Source organism: Lissotriton vulgaris, chromosome 9 (genome assembly GCF_964263255.1).
Source record: "Lissotriton vulgaris chromosome 9, aLisVul1.2, whole genome shotgun sequence".
Classification (NCBI taxonomy): Eukaryota; Metazoa; Chordata; class Amphibia; order Caudata; family Salamandridae; genus Lissotriton; species Lissotriton vulgaris.
The window spans coordinates 475,261,256-475,281,217 of record NC_141697.1 but is presented as its reverse complement, the minus strand read 5'-3'; the positions used below and the strand labels follow the sequence as shown (position 1 = coordinate 475,281,217).

Genomic DNA, 19,962 nt, shown 5'->3' with positions numbered 1-19,962 from the left:
TGCTAATCACAAAACACAAAAAAAGAAGGAGTATGGAAAATAAATGCTATCAGCTTCAGTGGGAAACTTTATTTGTTTAAAACATTGCCCTCACCCACAATTCTGCACATAACTTATTTCTTTATGATCCCTCCTATTATATGTTTGTATTGTTTTCCCCTTCCCTAGTGCTCCACCCCCTGTCTTGGTCTCGGCAGAGGGTGTTGTAGCAAGCCCTATGATGAAGCATGCCACAAAATTGTGGGTGAGGGCAATTTTTCAAATAAATAATGTTTGCCAATGAATCCTATAGCATTTGTTTTCCATACTCCTATTTCTTTTTTGTGTTTTGTACGTTTAGATGCAACCAGGACACTTTTTGTGTAAAAGTTTGTGTTTGCGACTGATTCACTGATTGCACATTGTTCTACATGCACTATGCTGTGAGCAGTAGACACTATTTGTTAGATTCTTCATTTATACCTGTATCTAAATTTACAAATTGTGATACATTCACTAAGCAACATAACTGGTGTGCCACAGTACCAATTTTGATTGGCCTTGTGGGTTTCACATTGAATTAACTGCATCTTTAGATTAGGGCCAGGAGAAATTTACATCAGTATAATATTTCCTAATTTCCTACTACTTCATGTTACGCTTGTTACGCAAAATTCCCGAAATAATTTCACTTTTTCAATTGGTATAACTTCAAGTCCTTTCGAGTAAAATTCCCATAGCCGGAGCACAGAAACAAGGTGAATGAACAGAACACAAGCGGCTGTTGTTAGCAGTACCTTTTTGTGCTATTTGTTTAGCACAAAATGTTCTTGTGTCAATAGTAGATGCAAGAATGCATTTCATGCTAAAATATGGTGCTAACTGAAAGACTTGCATTCCTCATAATTTCATGTCATTTTTAAAACACTTTTGAAAAAAAGGATAATATTTGAATTTCACACACCCTTGTTTCAGGTACTTAATCCACTTAGGAGTGGAAACCAAATATTATATATACCCAAACACCTACCCAGGCCTCAATTTGTGTTATTTAGTTCTACTCTATAAATGGGTTTACCTTGTGAATTTCAATGCTTAATTTGCAAAAAATAAGTGGCTGGGCTCTCGTCAGGAAGCCACTGCAGTTAGCACCCTCCATTGCCAGTGCAAGTGCTGCCAATGACAGTACCTGTACAACCACAAACCATCACACTGCTTCAAGAGTAACAATCCATACTGGTCAAGGCCCCAAAAGGCATCTGAATGGCTTGGTTGGCAGGTATTAGTTGTTTTAATGTATATTGAATTATTAAAAAACTGTTGTTCTGCTCATCTATAAATTACCCAAACAGCGCCACCATGTGGTAACTGTCATAAGTGCCAGTGTTGACAGTTAAGTGCCGGTGCCGAGCCCCGGGAACTACCAGCTCAAATTAAGCACTGGTGAATTTCAGAGCAACCCACCATACCTTTAATTGACACAAAGAAAATAGACGACTTCTCTGTGATGGTGCTCAAGGTAAAACAATGTATTTTATCACCTTAGCCGCGGCTGTTATTTCGCAGCAGTGCAGAGGTTCCGCGGAGTGGGCGGGGCCACGTGGGCCCATGGACATTCGCAGCACCAGCGAGGTAGTGCTCGCGACGGCCAACGCCTGACGGCAGCAGGGAAGGGGTTAAGGGGGCACATACCATGTTTTGATCAGAGTCCAATCATTCTGGTATTTAACCTATAACAAACTAATTGTGCTTTCAGTGTGCTGCCCCGACATAAATTCTAATAGACCAGTTAAAATTGTTTTACTGTATCTATTTTGGCATACAGAAACAGAAAATATTCTACTATGAATTTAAAGTACTAATCCCAATTGAAGTCAAGAAACACAATTGGACACCAGTAACTAGTTCCAAAACAGAAATGGCACGAACTGGAAGTTTGTCTGTACCAGTCGTTCTTAATGTCTCTGTGAAGCCTATTCAGGTGGTCTGTGACTGCTTAGAAATTAAATAATATTAACAAATTAATAAAGTGTATATAAATAAAGAAGGGAAATGTAAAATTTACATTTTTAAACATTCTGTAAATGGGAAGGAATTTGAAATTGGATGCTAAAAATTCAGTTATAGTAGAATTGCCTAAATGTAAAAATTAAGGGCCCGATTTAGATCTCGGCAGACGGGTTACTCCTTCACAACGTTGACAGATATCCTATCCGCCAAAATATAAATCCCATAGGATATATTGAGATTTAGATTTGGCATTGGACATCCGTCACTGTAGTGACGGGGTAGCCCGTCTACGGAGATCTAAATTAGGCCCTTAGTAGTATCCTCAGATTGATTTGTGGGAGTAGGGCAAGTGCATCAAACAGAATATATAGTATGGATGGTGAGTGGTCTTATTTGAATTTAGAAAAGCTCCACCCTTGCCATTAAAATAAAAATGGAATCAGATTTAAAACGTGTGATTGAATTAAATTAAATATTTGATTTGTGTATTTGTTTGTTGAATGCTTGTTTCTGTACTTTTTGCTTATTTTATTGTAGTTTAATTCATCGAAAATGTTTAGGCCAGGGTCCCCTGCCTCCAATAATGACTCATGGGGGGGTCTGTGAATGCCAATCTAGAATTAGTGGGGCTCTCTGGTTCCAGTAAAGATTATGTGGGGGTCCACATAAGTCAAAATGTTGAGCACCCCTGATCCATACTATCCGACAGCATCTACCTCCTGTACAAATAAATTTCAACTGGTCAAAGTGAATTTCGACAAGAGATCAAAGTTAGCCCGGTTTCATAGCCTAAGGATTTGCAAATAGGCCTGAAAAGAGAAGGTGAATTATACCATGTATTTTGTAGCACCTCAAGCAATGACTTTTCACAGCTTCGCCAGATATGTTATGTGCTTAACTAATTCTAAAGTTCCATAAGAAAGTTTGTTGCACAGAAAAATGTGTTTACCTCTTGAGAAAATCCCACATTTGCCATGAGGAGCAGATATCTTCTAAGAGACAAGTTACACCAACACCTCTCCATATTCACTTTATTTTTAAAATGAGGACAGCACTCCAGTCCTGTCTCACGCCAAGTGATATTGGCGCTCGAGGGCTGCTGTATTTGTAGTATCTTCAAGCATCAAAAACATGGAGGATATCAAACATGTTTTGAGTCATAGTAAGAGATTTTACTGCAGTTGGGCAATTAAGGTAAGTCAGGGTCAATACTAAGCATTAGTGATTTCAATTACTGATTAACAATAACAATGACTGCAATCTATCCAGACAGTACAGTAAAAAATGGGTTACATTGCTGGTGACTGTAAAAGTTGCATGACATCTTGCAATTTAAATTTAGTAGTAATACTTAATTTGAAGGGAAAGCCAATAGTGTCATTTCCAACATCAGACTGTATCTAAGGTGGATCACCTTCGGTATTCAAAACTTCCTCCAGAAATCAGAGGATTTCCCATCAGCACATAACTCAAAATCAGGCCCAATGTTATTTACCCATGAAATCCCAACAGTATAGATGTATACATGTGCTAGCGGTGTTCTGATGGAGGAAATGTTACTGCAAATTTGTGTATAAGATCTGCAGCTGGATGTTGGCTGTCAAGCATAGCAACACTGGCGCGTATGTTCTTCAACGCAGAGTGACCCATACTAAAATCTAGGCTTGCTTGACGTCGACACATATGATACATTGTGGTGAGGATTCTCAAAGCCAGTTCTTAAGCCATAGGGTAACTTTGATCTGTCATTGGAAGTAGCGTTAAGCGGTTCATGGGAACGAAGGAGCTTCTTGAGCTGTCCTATGACCTCGTGCTCCGGCACGGCCAGCGTGTTAATGTTGAATCCCATCATCCTAGTAATGGTGTCTTTAAAGTCAACAAGCTGTGGTTTGAAAGGAGAAAGAAATAACAGTTATTCCTCTATCCAGAGTGTTTTAACACCTTAGCAACGTCATAACATCATGTCCTTTTGTTATTAGACCATTCGCATTAGAAAAACCTTTCCACACCAAGCCGCCATTAGATGAAATACGCATGAATGCGCTCATGCCCAGTTTTCACAGGTATTGACAATATCTTATAATTAAATACCAGTTAATAATACAGTCCTGTCATCTTTCTGAAGAGATTTAGGCCTATTCTTCTCAAAGACAGTTCACAACTTCTTTGGGACAAAAAAAAGTATTTTGGGGGATTTTTTTTAATAGTCTCTTAAAACTCCTCAAGGACCCGCCATGTTAGCAAAATTACAACTAATGGGCGCCTCAATCACCAAAACCATTCAATCAGCCTCGCTGGAGTTGCTAAAAGATCCTAATGACTCACTTTAATAGAGAAGTGACTCACCTGCTTTTCTCTCCTCGCCACTTCCTCGAGAGCTCTCTTTGCAGTCTGCAGCTCATTAGTGACAGCTTCCAACATGTGCTGAGCCCTCGCCTTTTCTCCTCTCGTCTCCAGCTCGCTGTAGTCCAACTCGGTTTTCAAGCTGACCACTTTTTTAGCAGCTTTCTCTTTAATTCTTTCAAGTTTCTCCAAAGAAGTATTTAGCCCGTCGATAATTTTGTTCTGTTCGGTAGTTTTGTTCTGAGGGGGGAAAAAGACAGTTTCCAGTGGTGTAAGGGTGGGCAGTTGTGGTTTACATCGAAGCCAAAAACAACACACGAGACAATATCCTAGCCAAGAGCCTAAGTCTTGTATAACAATCATAAATGCACTTTACCTCCTATATAGCTGTAAATGAAAAAGTTTATGAATGGGTTGCATTGTTTGATAGTGCCTTAATTTAAAAACAATTTGACTAATGGAACAATTAACACTGAAACTGCTAAACGGATTTTGCAAATATATTTTTCTGGAAGACAGCTAGAGTTTAAGCCTGCGTGCTTCCAATGCTCTTTCTCTTTACCATAAGATACTGATGCAAAACATGGAGGAGGCCCACGTGGTCCATCTGCTCTTTAAAATCAGGAAAACTTCACATCTGCGTTAGTCTAGTGCTTTGAAAAAGGTAAACATTGTGGTCCTTGCTAGGAAAAGGCAGGCAGGAATACCATCCATGGGAAGTTACCTTTTAACTGCTATGTAAGTGGAGAAAACAGCTTAGCATTAAATTGCTGGTGGTGGCAAATGCATTATTACTGCGTACGTATGGCAATTGCATTATCTTCGCAATTCCCATTACAGAGCAAAATACTAGCCAAAAATATTGAAATTACTACACAAAATAAAATCCGCCCTTAGCTAGTCTAAAATTAAGTAACACCCATAGCCTACAGCCACAGTGTGAAATACGCCTTATATGTGGTCAGTAAATATTTTGCTTAGAATGAACCTGGGGCTCACGGTCAAGGTAGCTGAAAGGAGTACGGCAATGACGGCAGAAGTAAAATAACATTCTTAGGGGAGAACTGTGGGCTTGATGTATCAGGCGATTGTCATGATCGCGAAGGTCAAATTTGGCCCTTTGGGGCCGCAAATTGGCTTTTTTGAATGTGCCAAAACCATATTGCGATTCAGTAAGGTTGCCAAATCGGAATTTGGGTTTTAGAATAAATACAGAGGGGCTTCTTTCCAAGCCCCTTGAAACACTTTTGCGTCATTTTTAACATGGGAAAAGTGATGAACGGGTGGAGCAAGGGGCGTGTAAATCTGCCCCAGAGTGGTCATTTGGAAGGGGTGTATAAAAACGTCCCTTCCAAATAAAGGTTCTTTCATTTATTCATGTTTTGCGATCTGGTCGTGCAACATACATTTCAAAAGTGGTGGAAAGCTCTGGGGGGCATATTACCAAGCAATAGCGATAATTATCGCTATTGCTTGGTTAGCGTGAAAAAAATTATCGCCGAGCTGCGGCGTTTTTTATCGCAGATAAACCTTGGTATTACCAAGGTTTATCGCAAATGCGATAAAAATCGGCCGCAATGCATGAATATCGCTGAAAAGTCCGCGATATTCATGCATTAGCGAGCTAATGCTCTTAGCCATGTTATCCACCTCCCATTGGATAACATGGCTAAGAACTGCTCAGGGCAGGTGTTAGCTTTTGGAGATATTCACGCTTAGCGCGAATATCTCCAAAAGTTGGTAATAGGAGATAGCGATGTTAGCGACTGTTTCCAGTCGCTAACATCTTGTCACACCCACTTTGCATGTCATTAGTGATAAATATCACTGACATGCAAAGTGGGGCCCAAGATGGTCGCTATCTCCTACTAGCTGTCGCTAACTGGTGTTAGCGACAGCTAGGTAATAGGGAGATAATTTTATCTCCGCTTTCGTGGCTTTTAAAGCCAAAAAAGCAGAGATAAACCCCCTTGATAATATGCCCCTGGGTTTCCAAGGGCCTCATTCCTCTTTAGGAATGTCGAAGAAAAAGGTTTTAGGAGCATGCTATTTTTTATAAAAGTATTCATTTTCTTTTTTAAATGTATCCCACTCTTTTAGGACAACAGACTGCATTAAAAAAATTGCTTTAATTAGAAGCAGTCACAGACATGGTGTCCTAACCCCAGGTAGCCTCCATGCCTGTGACTTTAACCAATCGTGGAGGGTCTCAATTTGCTACCCACCTCATTCATACTAATAAGATAGGTGGGATTGCAGTCCATTACAAATCAGTACTTTGTAAACCAACCTATTAAAACAGAGGTTGGTTCACGTGCATTCGCTAGAATTGGGTGTGCAAATTGCACCTGCTTCTACCAGACGCTTTTTAGTAGATTTCTATTTAGAAATGTACAAGATATCTGATACAAATTACGATTTGGGAATCTTAATACATCAGGCCCCATGTAGCAGCCCTAATTATTTCCCAATCCAGTCGCAACTGCTGAGTGAAAATGATGACTCATCCAACTACGTCATTATGATACAGTGGCGTTTCACCACAATGTTGTCATACCGCTTCTTTCCAACCTACTCAATTGTTCCACTCAAATTGTATAACCCCTATCACACCTCTATTAAACCTTTGAGAGGTCCTGTTTCCTTCAGGGCGATACAAAAACGACGAAGTATGTTTCACTCACAGGTGTATTAGACACTCCATCATATGCTTAGAGTTTTGTTGAACACCCACTGTTCCTCAATGGACATTTTGTGACAGCTTTGCTGCTGAAAATTTCCCCAAAAATGTTATTTCACTTCAGGCGCAGCTGGCACAGGTAAGAGCGATGGAGTGGCTGAGCGGTGGTGTGGGGGAGTTGGCAAATGCCAGGTTAGGTAAAATTAAATAAAAAAATAAATAAAACCACTAACCTTGCGCTCACCACATCGCCCACTCGGAAATGTGGCGAGCGCAAGGTAAGTGGTTTTATTTGTTTTTTGTTTAATTTTACCTACATCATCGTCTGTTGTCTTCTACCCCACCGCCCGCCTCACTGCTCTTATATGTGCTGGCCACGCCTGTTTCATTTTCAGTGATAACATCCTTTAGCACAGGCTACGTACTGATTAATTGTTACATTAACTCTATATGCTGAACCTGCCCCACCCTAATCTGGTTTGGCACACCTAATGGCATGGCTGGGGAACGCGTTTTTATTAAATGAGGTCTCAATATTATCCGAGACTTATCTGATGCACATTTCAAATGCTAGTTCACAGCTTTCCTTACTTGCTAAATAAATCCCTAATTCTGCTCAGTTTTACAGGTCACAAACGAGGTGGCATTCAATAATGAAATATATAAATTATATATAAATATATATATATATATATAGGAATCAAGATATATAATCTTACTGAATTCCAAAATTCCCATAGGGCTCAATGCAGATGAAGCCCTAAGTGTACATATCTAGAGCAGCTCCTTATCTTTCCCGAGTACCCTATAACACTGTACAAAAACTTACGCGATAATTTGTAACCAATCACTTATTTTTTCACATAGTTATACTTAACCCTGATCTGATGGTAAACACCCCCAAATGGCAAGTATGGCACGCCCTGATCTCTATACTCAAGAGACTTCATCCATAAGCAGGAGATTCAATGCGCACTAGCGCAACACGGCATTTCTCCTCAGCGATTCAAAATACGAGAGGCTCGCAAGAAACAAACAGGAAGGTACTCACTGATTACACGAGGGCGCTTTGACAACTGCAAACTTGTTCTGCCCCTGCCACTAGGCGAGCAAACCGATGTTTAATAGAGCCGAGCCTATTTGTGAGAACCGAGGTCTAGGCAACCAATCACGATCAGTAGGGGAACACACCTCCCTTCTGATACGCCAGATCCACCATGACACCGAAGACATGCAAGGTGTCACGTAATACAGAGGTTTTCTCCCGCCAATGGTATTAAACACCAATCATTTACATGTAGTAATGACAGGATGTAATAAATGCATTAATCATGATTGTAAATATATAACAAGTGTGTGCCTACTGAAATCAAAGTAAGGGAACAAAGAAATGTATTATAAATTGCCAGAGAAACGAATGAACTGGGATAAACACGTAATTGTTTGGGTGTAACTTACAGTCACCATGGTAACAAATCAATGCCAATCAGGACTGACCATTATGACTCATGTGACATTTTGAAACATGTATAAAAGCGTTATTTTGTTTAGTCAGATGTTAGTGAGCAAGGCGGAGGTTGCCGCCGAAACGCGTCTGAGCAGAAGTTGATATGAAATAAACACCCTTGAACTAAGATACACGGAGTCAGCGCCTTCTTGGATGGTGAAGTTTGGTGTGGTATGAATAGATATATATATATATATATATATATATATATATATATATATATATATATATATATATATATATATATAGATATAGATAGATAGATATATCAATTGAAAATCACTTTGTGTGTGCTCAAATCAGATTAGGTTGGGGAATGTTCAGTATATAGCAGTAATGTTAGATTTAATCAGTACGTAGCCTGTTCTAAAGGATGTTATCACCGAAAGTGAAATACACAATGTTCGTAGTTTAACAGTGGAGGTTCAACAAAACTCTGACCATATGATGGAGTATCTAATATATATATATAGATTACCCAGTGGCGGTCACTCCTGGGTACTTATAGTTGGGATTGTGTTTCCATGAGAAATGCATTTTTAGAGCTTTGAAAAACTTTGGTGCCATTTGAAGAACTTTCTTTTTGCCTAGATTGCACATGGAATGTTTTGGGGTGATCTGTCAAGCAGGGGCCAAGAAAAGAAGGGGTCGTTGCATGACATGGACTGATGCAGTCCATGTCATACAAGTACTGTTGCACATGATATACTCCCCCTGTGCATCCACATGATGTGAGTAACCAGGGGGCCTGTAGGGCCCCCTTGTTTCCTCACCGCCATACTTTTCCTGGTGGTCGCACCACCATGAAAAGTGTGGAAGTGAGGAAACTTGTGCTATGCTTGACGGGCCTCAGCAGCCCCAACAAGCATATTGCGGCCTCAAGACTGTCGTACCACCACCAGCGATTTCTGATCAGTGGCGATTACAGTGGTGTCAGGGTGGCCCAACCACCCTGGTCCTAATTGAGCAGGTCGGAATACTGCCACCACCATGCCCAGGTGAGTTTGGCAGCCCATGCACTGCCAGCCTTGTAATGAGCCCAGAAGTATTTTGGAGGGTCTCACAAGACCCCCACCTGACACTTGCAGGAGATCCAGGAGAGAAAGCACACTCTAAGAAAGAATTCTGATTGGTACATATGGATGTCTTTATTCAGAAGATGAAAATGCCATTCGTTTTGCTTTATTTCACCATTTCACTTTGGTGAGAGTAGACATATTTGTCTTGCTCTCCTATCCTGTTTCACTTTTAGCTGAAAGATGTCTTCATCAGATTCAGATGGCCAGCCAGGGGCTGCAGCACCAGCTGAGCCATCATAGCCACCCAAGGAATCTTGATGTGGCAATTCTTTGAAATTAGGCCAGGTGCCAAGATAGTTTCTGAGAAGTAAACTTTGCAGCAAAGACTTCAGCCAGGGGAGCAGAAATAAACAATATAGCAAAAGTACCCCAGGGATGTGGAGAAACTTGAGGTTGATGCACCAGCAAAGGCTTGCACAGGTAGTTGGCTTGAGCTGCAGAGCTAGACAACAATACAGGGGCTTCAACATCATTTGCTTTAGGACATACTGTGTCCACACAGGTTGTGTGTGCACAGGGGGACAATAATCCAACCGTTTTATTAATAAAGCACTATTTTGCTGCAAGTGTGAGCAGATAATTTTTTCAGGTCTGCCCAGGACACAAGGTTTTTTTTAACAGGTTTTTGAAAGTTTTTCTCATTTTAAGTCCTGTGCAGGTCTATTGTCGTTTTCCCTATGTTAGCAAGAGACATTGCAGACTGTCCTCTGCTTTGCACATGTTACCCTGCAGATATATTTTGCTTTATGCCACAATGCACTTTCACACAAAAACACTGTTGTTTTGCGCTCTGTCCCTTTCCTGGGATTTAGTCTGAACCTGTAGACAAGGTTGAACAACAATGCCCCTTGTTATTCTGTTCTGGTCAGGCCCTAGCACCTAGACAAAACACACAAATGCAGATGTTGTTTGAAAACACATAGATTCTGACATATAGGTATACACAGATAGGTAGCACACACATGCAGAGGGACCTTTCTACTGAAGAGATCGTGACAAAATCTGTGATGTAGAGCTTTCATCTGTGTATACTAACGTACGGGGTCTGCTGCTAACACCTAGAGGTTTTTGTATATGTATGTACATATATATGTATAGTTCCAATCCTGGTTTCAAAGTAGCAAAACAGGCACCGACTCCGTGGGATGAATTTCAAAGAGTGTTTATTATTCCAAACGACCAGACGCGTTTCGGCGGACAAGTCTGCCTTGTTCACTTCATCTGATTTCACCTTGGTGAAAGAACATTTTTATACCATAGTACATGTGACACATGAGGAGACTGAACAGGTGAGTTGCCATAGCAATGGGTAGGGAGGTGATGGACATAGAAAAGTTTGTGACAGTAAAATGTGCAAGTCATCATCATTACATTTCATTCATGTATACAAAAACATGCACATCAAAATGTTTTAAATTATACGTGGGCGCATGTCCAGATGTGCATTTCCTGAACTGTGAATTAATACATTACAGAGGATTATTTTCGACCTTTACTCGCTGTGTTCATCGCATACTAGCATGCGTTTAGAGTGGTGAACAAAGACAAAACACCCCGTTCACTGTGTTATTTAGGCAGTAACATGCGTGTGCATTCTGTAACAGCTGCAAGATAAGTTGAGTCCCGGGCCCGTTTGACTGGTGTGCCGCTTGTATGGAAGGACCTCGCTGGTACAGAATACAAAATAAATCAAGCAAAAACCCTCGTGTGTGGGGTTCAGCATTTTAGCGCGATTTAATATTCTGGTGGCTTGTGCTGTGTGTTCGCGCTGCACGTGTTGTTTGTGTGTCTCGGGAATTGTTGAGTTTGTGAACCTCTTGGCAATGGCCATTTGATTCTTTTAAGCAAGTTTTTGTTTCTGCACTGCTGTTTTCTATTAAAGAGAAGTGCTTTACTGTTTTCCTGGAGGTTCTTCCATAAGGGTATCCTTGTTGTGACTTTATTTAAGTGACTGGCCCAGTCGTGGAAGTAGCCTCTCTGTCGTAGTGGCCCTCCAGTGACTTCGGGTGAGAGGTCACTAGTAAAATATATATATATATAAGCGCTTTATTAAAATCCAATGGCTCTCATCGGTGCCTGTGGTACAAAAGGGGGTGGTGATGGCCGGAGCATCTGAACCAATCAAACACTCACACCCATTCAACATATCTGGGTTTAATCCATCACCGTTCTTTAGCCGACTCTGCCACCCCAGTTCAGACATGGCCATATGCAAGTCTGACCCTGTGCCTCATGGGATCAGTATAACTTGATCAATGTATCACTGCAGTTACACTTCAATGCATCTATTTGTGAGGGCTTAATGACTAGAGGAGATGAATGAATCTGTTGTCTTCAGCCTATGTTAACTTAAAGTGAATGTGCAATTAAATAAAGTGCATAAGTGTGTTGTTTTTAAAAATTATTAATTTTATGTCAAGATCATATCCATGTCTTATCTCATATTTAAATCATTGATTTAACAAAGTATGTGCTAGTAATGTGGCCAGATCTTGTGGTGGCTACTGTCAATGGGTGTGCAACTAGAGACAAATTTCTTATTGAACGTTGTTTACTGAAATAGTTTTTAAGTTGTATTTTTTAGAGATTCCTTTACAGCTCTACTAAACAGACCTTATTTATGGGTGAAAATTGGCAAAATCATGATGTTTTCTAGCACATCCAATAAATATATAAATATACATATTAATAAATACTCTCATAAATGCTATATACATATAAACTACATATATAAAATAGATGTGAAGGCAATTTAAAAATTGTGTCTGCATCATTTAAATAACACAATATTACTCTTGAGCCATATGTGCAAATACATTTAGATTGTTGGGCAATTATAAATGCTGTCTATAATTAATAGCTATTCTATTATTAGTCCATTGGTCATCTGTTGTTCTTGTAGGGTCTCTTTTCACACAACAATTAAAACCATATCAATATAAAAGTCTCCTTTGTCAATTGGCACTCTAATTAAACCCAGACATGTATTCATAGCTTCTGTGGCATATGATATTAACTGGGTAGATGATGCGCCCTTAATGGTCACACAAAGAAATCATTTGGGTGGCCACAACATTTGTAGAACGATGGTTGGGGCACTGAATAAAGTTATCTTATTTTGATACTTTGTGCCCGAAATATTTGGGAAATGTAGTCCTCACAATATGTCCTACTCTTGCTCAAGCAATGTTGGGAAATGTAGTTCACGAGTTGAGTAAGACACCAATAGATAGGGAAGTTTTTCCCGGAAACCTCTAACACACTTGTAACAATTAATTTGTAAAACTCAAAGAACCACATGCATTGCACTGATGTATGATGATTGTTGTTAATAATGTGGCACAATGGCATATAATATATGATTTCCGCTATTATGTTTAAAGGACAAATAATCAAAGAAGTCTTATTTTGCTTGTTATGAAGTAGAATGTCACATAATGTGTTTAAAAGACTTTCAGCTAGATTCATCAAAGTCCCGATTTGCGAGTCCTTAATAGCGATTATTAAGGAATCGCTATTAAGAACTTGCAAAACGGGATTCATGTAGGAATCGCTAAATAAATTGCGATTCCTACACATTCCTTATTTGCGACTAGCAAATTGCTAATCGCAAATAAGGAATAACTCCCCATTCATTCCTATGGGCCTAAAGGCCTAAAGGCCCATAGGAATGAATGGGGAGTTATTCCTTATTTGCGATTACCAATTTGCTAATCGCAAATAAGGATGTGATTTCAAGGGTGCCAGGGGTGTCCAAAGGACACCCTGTAGCACCCCTGAAATGTAATCTACATTGGTGTTGCGCACACACATGTCCAAAGGACATGTGTGTGTGTAACATGCAACATGTAACATGCAACTTAGAAAAATGCATTTAAAAGCATTTTTCTAAGTTTTCGCTATTTACCACGAGGTTTGACTTCGTGGTAAATAGCGCTCCTAAATTGCAAATTCACAATTTTTAAATGTTTCATGAATAGCATTTAAGGAATCTCTAATAGAGATTCCTTAAATGCTAATCCTCGCAAATTTGCAAATTCTTTATTAGAGATTTTTGCATTTGGGATGATGAATCCCAAATGCAAAAAATGCACTCGCAAAGGGCCAGATTCTGAGCATCTGGCCCTTTTGAGAGCGCGTTTCGCTTGATGAATCTAGCTGTTTATTGTTTTGCATTCGCACTACTTGTGAGCAAGGAGCGGACACTCCGAAATGCGTAGGGTGACTTTGCTGGAATAAAATCACGCTTCCGAAATTTTGAGGCCAAGGTGTGTTGTCTTTTAGATTGGTTTGAGACAAAGCTTTTGTTTGATTATCAAGGGTTTGCGACCCTGCCACGGCCCGCCATTGCAAGCGGCAAGGGTTCTGATGCAACTGAACTGTTGGAGGTGATTAAAAGTAACCCCTGCCCGCCCTCGCCAAGGATAAGGACATGATTGCACAAACCCCGATCATACATCGCAAATACGGCCAGGATTGCCAGTTACAGATGCCTGGAACAGGTAGAGAGGGGTAGCGTGCATAAGCAACGTGTGTGAAACCATTGCTGCGTAATTGAAGGGCAAATTAAGTCTAAAGTATGACTGAATGCGTTTATCTTCAGACATTCTTACAGCGTGAGTGCGTTTCTGTCTGAATGCGTTACATCGATAAATATTAAAATGGAAATGTCGAGGAATGGCAAAAGAAGTGAGGCGGCAAGCAAAAGGTTTGAGAAACAAATATTGGACTATAATGAACGAGCTGACTCGTCAAGTACAATGAGCAGAGGCACCACTAAAAATATCAAACTTTGCAAACTGCTTAAGTAGGGGCAGACCGTGTCCCGCGCGGTCTCCGCATTTTTATTACGCCCACCTTCAGCGACCCCAATCCGGACCTGATGGAGGAATGGGCAGCAAACAACCATAGCTGCTCAATTGTAATGCATGAATTATTGGATAAATATGCCAAAAGATTGTGATAAAATCACTAAGGAAAAATCGAAGATATAACTACGAAGCTGAAAGCATGTTGTGAAGACAATGAGTTTCAGTGTGACATGTCCAAAATGGAGTTGAGATTGGATAACATTGAGAAGGAAATCAGAGAAACGAAACAAAGGAAATTTCTGCGGGATTTTCTAGATTATGAGAAAGGGCAGATATTGGCTTTCGCAAAACGATACGAAAATGTACGAAGTGCTTCGCAAACAAAAAGCAAATCACCAGTAATAACTCCAAACGTGGAAAACAGTGATGAGCAGGCATTAACCAATGATGAAACCAGAACCCCGGAACATGCAACCAGCAGCAACTGTGTCGATGGCACAGTGGAGGCTGGAGCAAAAGACCAAATTTTAAAGGAGTTCACAATTATGGCACAAGGCAGAATGGCTGCCCAGAAAAAACAAGGTGCAAGTGGACAGAGAGGTTGTGTCCGAGGAGGAAGAGGCGACGGAAGGCTAACCGCAATGTAGAGAGAATGAACAGAGAGCCCGGTGGGATCCAGAACAAGGGGACAAAAAAAGCAACAAAAACGATGGATATAACAAGAATTGACAAAAAAACTCTAATTAATCTTTCAGAACGAGAACTAAAGATTGCTAAAATGGAAGTATTTTCTTTGGGACTAACACTCTGTCCATCAACGGAATTTGATTACGCCCAGGCACGCAATGATCTATTCCAATTTACAAGGAAATTACGTCTAAAGAAGTAGTTTGCTACACGAGTAACATCACAAGACAATGATGTAAGTGTTATTCCAAGTGATATTTAAATTGGTGATATCGAGCTTTTACATACTCTATATGAACTGGGGGGGCCAACAGGATTTTATTTCAGATCCATATATTAATCTCATTAATGAGAATATTTGGTTGGATCTGAGCCACAACAGTGGCTTCAGACCCAAATCTATTTTCTTACCTCAAATTATGAACGAGGCAATAGATGTTTTTGAGAAAGGGGTGATTAAAGACCTTGATAAAATATCTAAGGTAAGAGGATATAGCAATAATATTCTATCAGAAATCCAGATTCTAGCTATCAAAAGCCTGAAAAATTACAATAGTATTCTAATTAAGAAGTCTGATAAGGGTGGCAATGCTGCGAGGCCTTAGGGTATGTGCGCGCTATATAAATATAATTTTTCAATACATTTCATTTCATTTTCATTTCAATATTGTGATACTATCTAAAGAGAAGTATCTAAAAGAAGGCATCAAGCAGATTAGTGATGTTACTAGGTATGAGAGAAGCTCCAGAAATATCTATAAGAAAGCCAAAAATGAATATCAAGAGCAGTTATGGGAATGGAAGGAAAGAGGTCTAATATAACAAGAGGAATATAACTTTTTACAATGTAAATACCCTAAAATTCCAGTCCTCTACCTTCTTCCAAAACTGCATAAAGACAAGATGAATCCTCCAGGAAGGCCTATTGTGTCCCGTGAGGGAGTTGCCTGGAAAATACCTCCAGGTATGTAGATCACTCTCTGCAACCCTTGGTTCAAAACCTTCCATCATTCGTGAAGGATACGGGTGATTTCCTATGAATGATAGTTGGGGTCAAATGGAATACTAATTGTGTATTGATATGTCTTGATGTCAACAGTCTTTATACCAGTATCCCTCACGCACTTGGCATAAAAGCGTGCAGGCACTTTTTGAAGAACAGATCTGTGTCCTTTTTGTTTCATACCGAAATGCTAATCGATATAACGTATACCTGTCTGACGAGGAACTTTTTAATTTTTAATGGCCAAATTTATTGTCAGACTCTTGGGACAGCGATGGGCACCGGCTTCGCCCCCAACTTTGCATGTCTCTATCTTGGCTGGTGGAAGGAGCAGGTGGTCAATGTTCATGACCAGTGCAAAAAACATGTAAAAGTTTGGGCTCGATATATTGATGATTTTTTTGTGTTTGGGGGGTAGCAAAGAAGAAGCAAATGTTTTTGTGGATATGTTAAACAAAAATACGCTAAATCTCTCATTAATTAATCAATTGAGCAAGGAAACAATCGAATTTCTAGATGTACAAATCAAGGAGAACAATGACAAACTTGATACCTTCCTATACAAAAGAAAACGGCTGCTATCCAGTAAACCTCATCAAAAGTATTCCTCTCTGTGAATTACTAAGAGCTAGCGTAACTGTAGTACTACGGAGGGTTACAATGATGAGAAGGACAAGATGATTGACTGTTTCCTTGTGAGGGGTTACAGTCAAGAATGTATAACTAAAGCCTGCAGTGAAGTAGACAGTAGGGCTAGGGAAGATCTGCTGAAAACAACTAAGGACAAGGATAGGGACCGGACGGGCCCGACCAGTATTAGGTTTATCACGACCTATAAAAAAAAATCAAAGAAGGTACAAAAATCACTTGGAAAGTTCTGGAATGTCCTTAAAACAGATGTAGATCTAGATGGACATCTGGAAGACTATCCACAGATAACCTACGGAAAGCACGATCATTGAATGATATGAAGTGTCCGGCTTTGCTCCCTAGTGATATGCAACGACGTACTGTAAAAGGGTTCCATATATGTGGCAGATGCAAAGCCTGTAAATATAGTATTAATAGCAAGGAAGTCAAGCTCTCTACCGAATACAGACAGTTTAAAATCCAGAAACATGTCTCATGCAATGCTGAATATGTCGTGTATGCCCTCAGATGCCACTGTGATAAATACTGCATTTGAAATACAATACATAAAGCTAAAAAGCGTGTTTTGGAGGATCTGAGGGCAATAACACATAATGATAAGCAATACCCTGTAGCAAGACATTTTGCTACCCACCACAATCTTAATAATAGTCTGGTATCATTCATTGTACTGGACAGTATACCTAGAAAGGAGAGAGGAGGTGATAGGACAAAAGAGTTGAGACGCCTCAAATCCAGGATGATTATAAAATACCATACAATGCAGCCAAAGGGACACAACAGTGATGAGGCACTAGCCATACATTTGGGTTGAGACCAACAACTCATATAGAGTTTCTCTTCATGATAAGCCGGAATTGATCTAAGGAATTTTAACAAATGTTTTTATTTTCACTTTCTCTTGTCTAACAAATTTTATGTGTTAATGTAAATGACTGAAAATATCTAATATATGGCATTCAATTTTTGTTTATTTTAGATTTTGGATTTGTATCATAAGCAAGTGGAAGGCTAAAATGAGCGAAGTATCTGCTTGAATTGCAATCATCTCTGTATCTCTGTATATATGTTTGATTCATTGATAAATCAGCTGAATTGTCTTTGGAATACTCCAACTGTAAGTGACTTTTATAGAGCTTACTTAAATGTATCTTTTTTTTCTAATTGATATTATTTCATATGTGAATTAATCCCTTGTAGGCACACTTACCTGCTTATCTAACTACCCAAGCCTCCAAGGGTGTATTGGGTTACCTATTTTTTTGTACTTGAATTGCAATTAAACATTTCCCAACAGCATATTGAGACTTTAGAGTTGGGGTGCCAACTATTACTGATCTGTGGGAGTTTTTTGGATTCCAATTAAGTTGCAGATATTTACCCACGAGGGTGAAAAGTGGTGTTGGTAGGGCCGTTCTGGTGAATCATATAACGTGTAGTGTATGTGTAATATAGTGTTGACTATTCCATAATATTAGTACAGATGGCAAAGATCAGTACCTGGTATGGGGAATTCTTTACTATTTTGCTCTACATAGAAGTGGCGTCAGTTGTACATATGTAATTCAGTCCACTGGGACAGTACTTTATTTTGAACCTTATATATACACCCGACAATACTTGTGCACAAGGGGGCAGCGATCTCCACGTGCAGTTATCAGCCCACTGGGGCTTTATGGTGTGGAATTTCAGGCTAAGGCACACCGATGGCAGCAGTGATAACTGCTAATGATTTTAATACAACCACTGTGATGATGAACCATATCGTTAATCGTTTCGATATGCAATATGAGAGTAGTCCACTGGGGCCTGACTTTGTTAATTTACGTTATGGCACACCGGTGGCAGCGGTGATGACTGCCAATAGATTGCTATGATATTAACTGGGTAGATGATGCGCCCTTTATGGTCGCACAAACAAATCATTTGGTTGGCAGCAACATTTGTAGAACAATGGTTGGGACACTGAATAAAGTTATCTTATTTTGATACTATGAATAAAGTTTTATACTATGAATAAAGTTATCATATTTTTACACTATGTGCCCGCCCCGTTCCGACTCAGTAATCAGTACCGTTGAGCGGAGGGCAGGACAGGAAGAGCCAGGGACTTCCAACCACACGAGCGGTTAGCGCTCTAGCTCTCAGATAGGAAGGGCTATTTAGCTCTCTCGTCGCAAGGAGCGTGCAGCGGTCGCACGGAGGGGAGCGCCTAAGGACGCTCCTAAGACAAGACAAAGAGAAGCCCGTCTTCGCCCGTCCATGACCGGATGGGGCCAGGGGCCATGGCTCCAACATGTTTATCTAATCATGGAGGGCCCTCACTGGAAAGGGTGAGTTATTCTTCTAAAGAACTGTTAGCCATACAGGTGGCCCCTTTGGCTGGCTGTGTAAGAAATGGGGGTTTTCCTCCTGAGGGACAGTTCTCATGTCGTCACTGCAGGTTTCAAGCCCAATTTAGCCATGATAGCCTAGATCCGTATCAACAAATCCCAATAAGGATAGCACCTCGTAGGCAGTTAGGGTGGAGAAACTGACTCTGTAATATTAGATCATTGTCGAAACATCACACTGTGGTCTGGGACCTCATTTCAACTCATCAGTCGGATCTCTGTTTTTTGACAGAGACATGGCTCAAACCCCACTCGGTCCCTGCGATTACTCTTGGGATTCCGGTGGGATACAAAATTGCAAGATTAGACCGCCCGATCAAGGTAGGAGGTGGTATAGCCATAGTGCACAGGAATGAAATTGCCCTCACCATCTTAGATCAGTATTGTACTACGGATCTGGAGATGATGATTTTTAAGATTGGTACTTCAGAGATAAACAGCTGGAAAGGGGCTCTAGTATATCGCCCCCCGGGTCCCTGTGCAAAGTTTTCAACCTCCCTGATAGAGGCATTGGCCCCTCACGTTAACACAGGTAGAGATTTCCTTTTGCTAGCGGATTTTAATATCCATAGTGAGTTGAAAGATAACGCGGAGACCCAACTCCTCTTGACAAACCTCTCACTGTTAGGTCTCATACAACGTAACATTGGTCCCACCCACCAGGCGGGCCACACTTTAGATCTGGTTATCTCTAACTCCCCTGCAATTGCATGTCATACACCTAAGCAGGTGAATTGGACTGATCATTTTCTTTTAGAATTTACTATGCCCAACTCCTATAAATCCCCTAATAACATGCTATCATTACCAGAAAAGAGG

General features: G+C 40.2%; 1 protein-coding gene across 1 annotated transcript in view; it reads right to left on the bottom strand.

Annotated features, from left to right (window-relative positions):
* Nucleotides 1–2,995: 2,995 nt before the first annotated feature.
* The window catches only part of LOC147690293 (coiled-coil domain-containing protein 170-like), a 638,795-nt gene continuing 621,828 nt past the window's right edge, over nucleotides 2,996–19,962 (bottom strand). The window contains exons 12-13 of the mRNA XM_086937932.1: nucleotides 4,336–4,572; nucleotides 2,996–3,871 (exon numbers count right to left, since the gene is read on the bottom strand). Of these exons, the coding sequence (XP_086794058.1) occupies nucleotides 3,641–3,871; nucleotides 4,336–4,572 (468 nt within the window). The 3' untranslated portion in view covers nucleotides 2,996–3,640. The remainder of the gene's footprint in view (nucleotides 3,872–4,335; nucleotides 4,573–19,962) is intronic.